Genomic DNA, 11,416 nt, shown 5'->3' on the forward strand with positions numbered 1-11,416 from the left:
AACCTGAAAGTCAACTGTCTTATGTAAGACTTCAAGTCCAAGGACAGATGACAGCGCTCCATGGGCCTGCTTCAGGTCGGTATTAAATGGCATGATCCACGTAAAAACCCTGTAACAATGCTAGAAGACAGAGCTAGGATCTATTCTAGCTCTGCCATTGATCTGCTAAGTTATCCCAGGCAAAATATTTAACCTCTCTGAGCCTCAAGTTTCCTCACCCACCAAACAGGGTTATCATAACACTTAAAAGACAGTGTCTGTAAAGCACCTAGCATAGTACCTGGCAAACACAATAAGCAGAAGATAAATGTTAGCTCTTTTTGTCCCGCATCTTGTACCAGTATTCTTATCTCTCTAGGTCTCAATTTCTGAACCTACACAGTGGGCTGGATAGATCAGATGATCCAAGTCCCCTCCTAGCTATAAAAGTGGTATAATCCTATGATCAATAAACACAAATGCGGGGCTTCCCTGGTGGCGCAGTGGTTGAGAGTACGCCTGCCGATGCAGGGGACACGGGTTCGTGCTCCGGTCCGGGAAGATCCCACATGCCGCGGAGTGGCTGGGCCCGTGAGCCATGGCCGCTGAGCCTGCGCCTAAGGAGCCTGTGTTCCGCAACGGGAGAGGTCACAACAGTGAGAGGCCCGCGTATCGCATGCATAAATAAATACATACATACATACATACAAATGCAATAAAGGCAAAAAATTAAATTTAAAAAGGACCGAGTAGGGCTTCCCTGGTGGCGCAGTGGTTGAGAGTCCGCCTGCCGATGCAGGGGATGCGGGTTCGTGCCCTGGTCCGGGAGGATCCCACATGCCGCGGAGCGGCTGGTCCCGTGAGCCATGGCCGCTGAGCCTGCGCGTCCGGAGCCTGTGCTCCGCAACGGAAGAGGCCACAACAGTGAGAGGCTCGTGTACCATAAAAAAAAAAAAAAGGACCAAGTAAACATACTAGCTAGGGAAAGTCTCACTTATCATCTAGGTCTACAGCAAAGATATCAGCAGAAACCTAAGATTATGACCCAAATGTGGATCTTTTTACTCCTTTATGTTTGCAACATGAGCACAACAATAAAAATGATCGAGAACTAAAAAGAACCTGCAGAAATTAAAATTAAATTCCCCCAAATGGACACCCATATGCTGTTACTGGCATCAAAAACTGGCCAAGTTGTAATTACTTTATCCAATGGTTAACATTTCACCAGTAAATTAGTTTAACATTTAACCATTTTTATCAATATGTTAACCAGGAGAAAAAATTTGATATTGTCAGAAAGCGGGAAGAGGATAATCATGGCCCTCTATGGCCTCTGAGAAATTAGGTAGTCACTGCAAAGCTGACATCTCTGGTCACGGTAAACTAACCCTACCCATTAAAGGCTGTTGACGTATCTTCAAAATGACGATATAGCACATTTACTGACATGTAAAGAAGTTCACAAAGCAGTGTAGCATGAAAGAAGGTTATGCATCAATATTTATCATGAACCCATTTTTCGTTAATAATATGGATATAAAAAGAAAAACTTAGAGCTCTTATTTATGGAACTAAGGGTGACTTTTATTTTCTTCTTGGTGTTTATCTGTATTTTCTAATTTTCCATAATGAATATATAATTTTTGTGTAACAAAAAAATTAGCTTTTTAAAATTTCCCAAATATAACAGCCAAAACACAATCCCTTTTATCAGAAAGATATATTGGAAAAAAAAAAAGAAGAAGTTAAAAACTCTGATTAGGAAACTTCCCTGGATCCCAGAAATAATTGGGAACTTCAGTTAGACAGGGTGTCGTCACCCAATTAACACTTAAGGCTCATTCTCACTATTTGTGCATGAAATAGACCTACAGTGATGATGCAATAGTCTAAAGATCTCTAACTCAGAAATACCTGAGGTGAAGTCATCTGGACAAATGAAAAGAACAAGCATAATGGAGTATATGGAGAAAAAAAAAAAAACATTCAGCAGCATATTTTTACAGTGCTTTATCTTTCATTCTGTGTGTTTACTTCCTTGAGCCTGGGTACACCAGAAGATTACCTAGTCTAACCTCCTAGTTTAAATAAACAACTCCAAAAGATACGCTCTACCAAACATCCTTTGAAAGCATGGGAAGGAAGCATCATGATGGTTTCATTACTTAGGACCTGTCACCTAGACTTTAACACCAATTCTAGGCGTCTATCCTTCCTGTTCTTCCCTTGAAAATTAAAGTAATATTTACCATGAAGTTTTATACCTCTCATATTAAGGCAAGGGTGTTACTGGCAACTTGCTTCTACCAGGGCAAAATATGGACATAAACAAAAGACCAAGTAATATATGGGATCAAATTTTTGTTTTTCAATTAATTATTCTACCTACAAAGGGAAGTCCCTAGAGCAGATTAGCATTTATTACTTTAGGTTTGAAAACTGAAAAATATTAATGTTAAAACAACCCTGAAGATACTGTTTAGCCCTGCACCTAAATTTCATTCTGTGTGACCAAAATATGTAGAAAGTCAACACAGTAAACATATACAATAAGTCCAAATATACAGTAAATCCCCAGCACCCCCTTCTCCCCAAAGAAAGAGAAAAAAATAGTTTATCTGATTTACTTTCACTTCCATATACTTCCTAATTTATTCAAATAGCCAATTCTGATAAAAATCCACCCGTTATTATGAGACAAGTAAATGACAGGCTAGAAAAAGATCTGGGTTTCTTAATTCTTCCTGAGATTCAGAAAACTACTAGTTATGCCTCATCCCAATTACACAGATGAGGCATGAAAGCTCAAAGAATTAAAGTATTAATACCTGCCCCAAGTCACAAAATGTAGGAATGTGCAACTTCATGTAGTGTTCTTGCTTAACACTACTGTATCTCAAGCTACTGTGACTGACAAGTGTCCCAATTATACATGCGAGTAGCACGTAAACATCTGTACGTATTTTTTAACGAAAACACACAAATCCAAATTTCCCAACAGAAGTTTCCTTACTAACATACTGACAAAGCAAAATCAGAGGAATGTCGTTTTCCCAAAGGAATATACTATGTAGGCTTGATCCCCTCAACCTCAAACCTATCCTATTCAAAACTTGCTTGGGGACGAAGGTAGGAAGCCTACAAATCTTCAGGTGCATATATACTGTGAAAAAAATACAAGCAACATTACACTTTATTCTATTTTGAGAAAAACTTTTCTTTTCATGAAATTATATTTAAAAAGAAGCACCATCTGTTTTGAAAAGATAGGAAATTCTGCTTTAAATAACAAATTTTTTGTCCAGTATCTCAAAGACTAATTTGAAAACACTGGCTTTGAGGCCCAATACCTATAATACACTAAACTATGTTTCTTGGGACATCCTTTTTATTTTTTTTTAAGATTTAGTTTTATATTTTTGGCTGCACTGGGTCTTTGTTGCTGCGCGCAGGCTTTCTCTAGTGGTGAGCAGAGGCTACTCTTTGTTGCGGTGCATGTGCTTCTCATTACATTGCGGTGGCTTCTCTTGTTGTGGAGCACGGGCTCCAGGCACACGGGCTTCAGTAGTTGCAGGATGTGGGTTCAGTAGTTGTGGCGCACAGGCTTAGCCGCTCCATGGCATATGGGATCCTCCCAGACCAGGGATCAAACCTGTGGCACCTGCATTGGCAGGTGGATTCTTTTTTTTGTTTTGTTCGTTTGTTTGTTTGTTTTGCGATACCCGGGCCTCTCACTGTTGTGGCCTCTCCCGTCGCAGAGCACAGGCTCCAGACGCGCAGGCCCAGTGGCCACGGCTCACGGGCCCAGCCGCTCCGCGGCATGCGGGATCCTCCCAGACCGGGGCACGAACCCACGTCCCCTATATCGGCAGGCAGACTCCCAACCACTGCGCCACCAGGGAAGCCTGGCAGGTGGATTCTTATCCACTATGCCACCAGGGAAGTCCCGGGACATCCTTTTAAAAATATTTTTTTTAATGAAGGGACAGTAAATTGACTTGCTCAGCATCTCAAACAATGCTATAGCATCCATTATATTAGTTATATTCCAGTGAGCCCCCATCTCCAGTTTCCTAATTAATTCATAATTCTCAAAAGAGAAAATGACTTTAGAGTCAATTTTGCATCCTTTCAAGCTTGAATATCTACTGTGAACCAATCAATCAATCAAATTTATTTGTGTTTGAGGAATAAAGCACAACTTCTAGAACCTGATGAGTCAAGCGAAGTTACTAAGAAGTAGTCAATTAAAAAACATGAATCATTACTCTTATATGTAATCCCAGAGCTCTAAAACTTAAATTTTCATTAATTCATTTGGTGACAAAACTTGACCTGAATGGACATGAGACTATTTTTAGTTGTCTTTCTCCATTTACTGTGACTATTAATCTTTCCCTGCAGAAATACCTGTTTCACATAGAGTGCTACCCCAGACCCCACTGGGGTGTCATATACAGTATACGCATCATACTACCTTCTTAAAGTTGGAATTGCTTTTAATTCCAAACACTTGTGGCTATAAGGGTTTTACATAAAAGACTATGGATCTGTACCACTGAAGAAAAAAAAAATGTATGCATCCACAAAATTAGTTACTGAACAACTGTTAAACATAACTTTCTCTTATATTTAGTTTTCCTGCAGAATTAGTTAATTCTGAAATTCTCAATTAAGTCAATTTTTCTTTGCTTTTTTGTTTAAAGTGTTGACTGATGGTATTCATCATCATTCTTGGCAAGTATTCAAAAAAGCTTCCAATGAAATATAATTAGGCTTGGAATGAACTGGAGTAGCTATATCTTAGATCTAAGATCAGTTTCCCTGTAAGAGACCACCTGCACAGAAGCCGTTGTCAAATTCTTTCTAGCAGGACAAGTGTCTCCAAGAATTCTTCTGTCTTTGAGGTATGTTGTATGCTAAAGAACCAAAAAGGGACTAAGTAATTTTGGAATCTATAATTATCTCAAGACTTGCTTTCTTTTTTTTCTTTCTTTTTAAATGAAAGCTAATTTATTTATTTATTTTTGGCTGTGTTGGGTCTTCGTTTCTGTGCGAGGGCTTTCTCTAGTTGCGGCGAGCCGAGGCCACTCTTCATCGTGGTGCGTGGGCCTCTCACTATCGTGGCCTTTCTTGTCGCAGAGCACAAGCTCCAGACGCGCAGGCTCAGTAGTTGTGGTTCAAAAGCCTAGTTGCTCCGCGGCATGTGGGATCTTCCCAGACCAGGGCTCGAACCCGTGTCGCCTGAATTGGCAGGCGGATTCTCAACCACTGCGCCACCAGGGAAGCCCCAAGACTTGCTTTCTTAATCTAAATCCTCCTAACAGACTAATTACAAAGACTCTAACTCCAAATAAGTTACAGAAAATTATTCTTAAACGAAAGAGCTCAATGGACCCAAACAGATAATAAAACATTTCTTCCTTTTCATCTTACAAACTGTACTTCAATTATTGTTCAAAATTAAAATATTTCCAAGATTTCCAAGGATTACTATGCACAGGCACTGACCTCCCCACTAGACCCTAATAAAAAAGCAGTAGGGACTTTCCTGGTGGCGCAGTGGTTAAGAATCCGCCTGCCAACACAGGTGACACGGGTTCGATCCCTGGTCTGAGAAGATCCCACATGCCACAGAGCAACTAAGCCCGTGCACCACAACTACTGAGCCTGCTCTCTAGAGCCCGCGAGCCACAAATACTGAGCCCACATGCCGCAACTACTAAAGCCTGTGCGCCTAGAGCCCGTGCTCAGCAACAAGAGAAGCCACCACAAATGAGAAGCCCACGCACCGCAATCAAGAGTAGCCCCTGCTCGCCACAACTAGAGAGAGCCCGCATGCAGGAACGGAGACCCAACGCAGCCCAAAATAAACAAATATTAAGAAAAAAAAGCAGTAAACAACGAATAAACCCATAGCAAGAAAGTGAACAGAAAAAGGATCATTAGCAAACATTTCAACAAATTTCTAGTAGATAAAATGTAGAGGACATCCCTGGTGACACAGTGGTTAAGAATCTGCTTGCCAATGCAGGGGACATGGGTTTGAGCCCCGGTCCGGGAAGATCCCACATGCCCCGGAGCAACTAAGCCCGTACGCTACAACTACTGAAGCCTGCGTGCCTAGGGCCCATGCTCTGCAACAAGAGAAGCCACTGCAATGAGAAGCCTGCGCACCACAACGAAGAGTAGTCCCCACTCGCTGCAACTAGAGAAAGCCTGTGTGCAGCAACAAAGACCCAACACAGCCAAAGATAAATAAATTAATTAATTAAAAAAAAATAAAAACTTAGTGGCTTAAAAAAAAATGTAGATAAAAGTACCTACCACAGAACGTGCACACAGGGGCTACAGGAGAAAGTAAGGCAGACTTAAAATGAGGGATTAACTCATGAAACAGCTTTGCACCTCACCCTCCTGGGCACCCTTTAACATAACTGCAGGCTTTCCAACAAGTTGGCCAAGAATACATCCCATTCCTACATAAAGAGATCCTAATTTGCTCTTACACTCAGAAAAGTGGGAAGGAGCTACCTAAATAACCCGGCAGTAATATTCAAGCATTACCTAGTTCTTCATTTGAAAATGTAGACAACCAAGGATCAGCAATTGACAAAAATGAGTAGGAAGATAAAAAGCAAACCAAAGAAAAAGAACAAGTGACCAGGGAGGGAAAAGAGATAATCCAATTAACAGAAGAGAATTTAAAAAGAAAACCCTAAATATTACTCTCAGACAGATTAAAGAAAATAATGCATCCTTAAAAATAAACACAAGCTGAAAAAAAGAGAAATACCTGTACAAAAAGATTTCTTGGAATTAAAAGTATGACTTGTGCCTTTAAATGTCACTATTGAGCTGGAGAAGAGCAAAGTAATTTCCCAGGATGAAAAAAAGTATAAGGAAACAAGAAACCCAAGAGTTCAACATTCCAACAAGAGAGAACAAAGAAAATGGAGCACAGAAAACATACAGAAAAAAGTAAATTTCCCAGAGCTAAACAAAGACCAAGACTTTAAATGGAAAGGACCTGCTTAAAACAACTACAATGCATAAGAGAATATCCATACCTAGACCTATCACCATGCAATCCCAGAAAACCAGGAGAAAAGAAAATTCCAAAGCTTCCCGAGAGGCAAAGCAATTACCAAAAGAAAGTAACTGTGACTGGCATTAGGTAGACATGAACAACAACTGGCTACTAGAAGACAACGGGGCAATATGATACTTTCCAAGCTGTAAGGAAAAATGTTGAACCAGTATTCTATACCTAGCCCAACTATTCATCAAGCATGAGACAAAAATCAAAATTATTTTCAGATACACGAGACTTGGAAAGTCTACCTCCTGCCATCTTTTCTGAATAAGTAACTTAAGGATGTTCTCCAATAAAATGAAGGAAGAAATCAAGGAACTGAAAATATATGATACAGGAGGAAACCGGGTCTAAATCAGGTAAATTCCTAGGACGTCAACTGCACATCATGTCTTAAGAGCAGAGAGCTTAAGGGAAGAAAGTAGCCTCATATAATAGATATTATGATTAGATATCTTTTAAAAGTTTGAAGATATGCTAAAGGCAAAATTTTCTTTAATCAGCAAGAAAAATGGAAGGCTATTTAGGAACAAAATTGTACAAAGAAAGTCAGGATTGAAATATGAAAGTAAAATGTGGTATGTTTTGAGGAATTGATGGCACATCAGAAAATAAAATACATCTAATCCTAATAGATATATATGTTCAGGCTCTCTCTATATAGTTATATATAGATATTTATCTATCTATAAAATCCCAGTACACTACCTGACATCTCAAAGAAAATTGTTTTCAATTGTCAAGCCCTCAGACAGGCCTTCCTTAACTATACCATCCCTTCACCCTGCTCTATTTTTATTCCCCTAGTATCTGTTATCCTAACATTATATCACATTCACTGATTTCATTGATTCTAACACATATATTCTTCACTTTTTAATCTTGATGAAACCAGCATGCATTTTACAATCCATGCAGAGCATTTTACAACTACAGTCAGCCAGGTGGCAGTCTTGTTACTGTGTGAAAAACCTTCAGTGGATACCTTCTGAAAAGATTATAAAAGCACCAGCATCAAAATGTTTCAGATTAGCTGAAATACAATTTTTATTCGCTTGCTGGGTATCTCCCCTATCATCAACATAAGGGCAGTAACTTATTTTTTTCAAATCTCTGTATCCTCTACATAAAACAGTGACTGGCAGGTAACATACTTAATCTGTGTCACACTTTAACATCTCTGAAAACAGGGTGGGTCCAACAGGACGGATCCTGCATAGTTGGCCCTTAAGTTTTTCTTCTTAGTGGTACATGTGATAATGGTGAATCATATAAGCAATGGCATCCAAGATATGAAGAAATTCAGTAATGAAAAGTTTGGAGGAAGACGGAGACAGTAGTGAGTGAACTGACCCATTTCAAAAGACGACTCCAAAGATTAGAAAATCCAGGAAACAGAAACATAAGCTTATTATTATTTTTATTTTGTGGAACTAAATACTCAAAGAAATAAAAACAAAAAAGGCTAAATGTGATTGTCTCCTGGAAGGAGGCAAGAGACATCGTTTTTCACTATAAGCCTGTCTATACAATTTTTTTTTTTTTTTACCAAGTGCACATATTCTTTATGAACCGTTTTTCAAGTATTTAACAAGATGGGGAAGTTGAGATTCACATACTGAAAATCACAGAGACTGAGACAGGAACATTTACACGGAGACAGAGAGACATTCAGGGGAACACAAAGTCAAAGTCAGAATCAGGTATCTCCAGAGATTTCAACTGGCAAGAGGGGATGAAGACCACCGGAATTCTGGAGGCAAACCGAGCAATATTCTAAAGCGTGACATCAACACTAGCTGCCTACTGAGGATAACTATGCCATTTTGCTCATCAGAAAGGCAAGGTAGGATCGGCAAAGGCTTGCTAGTTTACCCGTGTGCCCTGAACTGAAAAATTCAGACCCTCTTATGTGAAAAAATTACAAGCTCTCCCTCGCCACAACTCTCCACGTTTACACAACACCCTTTCACCTGCCCTGGCCTGTCAACATAAGGACAGATGCGGGGACTGAGCTGGGTCTCCCCTACACCCGAAAAAGCAAATGACTATGTCTGGGCGATACAAAAGCTAGGGGAGAGGACTGCTGCGGGAGGGCAGGCGGTTCGTCCATCCGAGAACGGTGGCCAAGACGTGAAAAAACCCAGCTTGCGGAGTCCGGTGCAGAGAAACACCCAAAGACCGCGGCCTGTCTCGGCATAAAGAAAGGACACCTTTCCCCAGAGAAAGCTAACCAGCTTGAACACCGAACTTGCCCAGAGTCGACAGTGGCGCGCAGTTCAGACTCCGCCCCTCCCTCTTCGCCCAAGGCAGGCGCAGAAAGATCGCAAAATGTCACAGGGCCAAAGACTGAGCGCGCCAAAGCGGGACCCACCCCCGGGAGACCGGGACGCCGGAGGCAGGTCCCTCCCCTTCCTCTCTCCGCCCGCGCAGAGCTCATTCATTCTCCAGGCGGGCAGCCGGTCCTCCCCGGCCGGCCATTCCTGCACCGCAAACCCAACAGATGCTTTGTCTCGGGCCTGGCCGGAAACCGGGGCGCGCATTCGAGCGCGCGCCCAGACGCCACCTCCCCGCACCTGGCGCCCGCCCGATCTCCGCGCGTTTAAAGCCTTCTGGATCCCGGGGTCCGAGGCCCGAAGCCGGTCGCCTGTCGCTGGCGGCCCCAGGCGCGCACTTCGCCGAGTCCCACTGGGTATCCAGGATCGGGAAATGTGCATCCCGGTCCCACCATCACTACAGCTTGAGACCCCCGCGCGACCCCCGCCCCCGCTGAAATACACTAGATTCTTTCTCCTTCTTAGAGACCGAGACCCTGCCCCTTCCGAAGGACGTGAGCACCCCGGCCCTCGCCCTCCCGCCCGAGCTGCGCCCCCGGCACTCACTTGAGGAGCAGCTGGTCGTGCTCGGCCTTGAACTTGCCCAGCTCGATCTGCAGCTTGGCGCGCTCGCGGGCCGTGTCGTCGAGCGCGCGTCGCGCGTCGGCCAGCTCGGTCTCGTAGAGTGCCTTGAGGCCGGTGAGCTCGCGGCCGCGCACCTCCTCACGCTCCGTCACCTGCAGCTGCAGCGCGCTGTTCTCCGTCTCCAGGCTGCGCACCTTGTCGATGTACACGGCCAGCCGGTCGTTGAGCTCGCGCAGCTCCTCCTTCTCTTGCAGCCGCGACAGCCGCGTGGGGCTCAGTGGCGTGGCGGGGCCGCCGGCGCGGCTGCCCGTCCGCTGCTGCACGGGGGTCGCTGTCGCCATGGCGATCGGCGAGGAGAGCTGAGCGCTGAGGCCGCGGGCAGCGCCGGAACACGGAGGGGGCGTCAGGCGGAGAAGCGTGAGGGAAGGCACGAACCGACGATCCGCGCTCGCGGAGAGGCAGACGTCGGGGGGAAGGACGAAGCACCTGGGATGGCGGGAGAGGGGTTACAAGCACAAAGGGCAAAGGGGGAGGACTACGAATCAATTAAACGTAAAACGTCCTTTGTAAGAAAACATGCACACACTCACACACGCGCGCACACACGCTCAGGAAATACAGGGTGAGGGTGGCCGGGAGAGCCGAGCAGAGTCCGCGCGCCGCCGCTGCCGCCGCCGAGTCTCCCGCCCGCAGCACTTTGTTTCCTCTCAGGCGGCGCTGAGCCGCGGGCGGGGTGAGGAGGGCGGAGGGGCGGGCTGGCTGCGAGCCGCTGGGGGCGGAGGTGGCGCGGGCCGCGGCGCCGCGCTCCCCAAGATGGCCGGCGCGCTCCGGCGTATCCACGTGACCGTCGCTGGCCAATGGGGGGCCGGCAACTCGGGGGCCGGGCCTGTAAATTCAAAATCTGGCCATCAGGCAACCGTCGGCTCTGCGCGCCCGGCTGGGCGTGGCTGGGGGCGGAAGGACTGAGGGCTGTGGGGAGGGGTGCCGGGGACTGCTCGAGCGGCGGCTTTGGGCTCCGCGCCGGCCGTGCTTTCCCACCAGCGCGCGGGGACCGCTTATCGGGTCGGGTCGGCGGATGGCGGGAAGGGGCCCAGAGGCTTCCGGGGCGGGTCCGTGCCGCCGCCCACACCCGGCGGTTCAGGGAAATTCAAATGTAAACGTCTCTAACTGACACACGCACAACTCGTAGAGCCCGGGATGACCGCGGGCGTTGTAACCTTATACCCGCCCCGCGGTGAGGGTTCGGAAAACGGCCTGGAGGCCCGACCGCTGTGGAGTTATGTAATGAGCGCTGGTGTCCGAGGTTCAAGACCAACTGCGTGCGGGTTCCAAGTGCAAACCTTTATTTTTCTCTCAGGTGGAAAACGGTGTAGCAAAACACCTCCTCCCATCAAATTGACGCACGCGTGTCTTGAAGCAGATGGATAAAGACCACAGA

General features: G+C 45.2%; 1 protein-coding gene across 1 annotated transcript in view; it reads right to left on the bottom strand.

The window, feature by feature from the left end:
• Positions 1-10,390, bottom strand: part of LMNB1 (lamin B1) — a 67,791-nt gene extending 57,401 nt beyond the window's left edge. The window contains exon 1 of the mRNA XM_082836038.1: positions 9,961-10,390. Coding sequence (XP_082692164.1) covers positions 9,961-10,319 — 359 coding nt within the window. The 5' untranslated portion in view covers positions 10,320-10,390. The remainder of the gene's footprint in view (positions 1-9,960) is intronic.
• Between the last annotated feature and the right edge of the window lie 1,026 nt (positions 10,391-11,416).

The sequence above is a fragment of the Leucopleurus acutus genome (genome assembly GCF_964270905.1).
Source record: "Leucopleurus acutus genome assembly, chromosome: 3".
Taxonomy (NCBI): domain Eukaryota; kingdom Metazoa; phylum Chordata; class Mammalia; order Artiodactyla; family Delphinidae; genus Leucopleurus; species Leucopleurus acutus.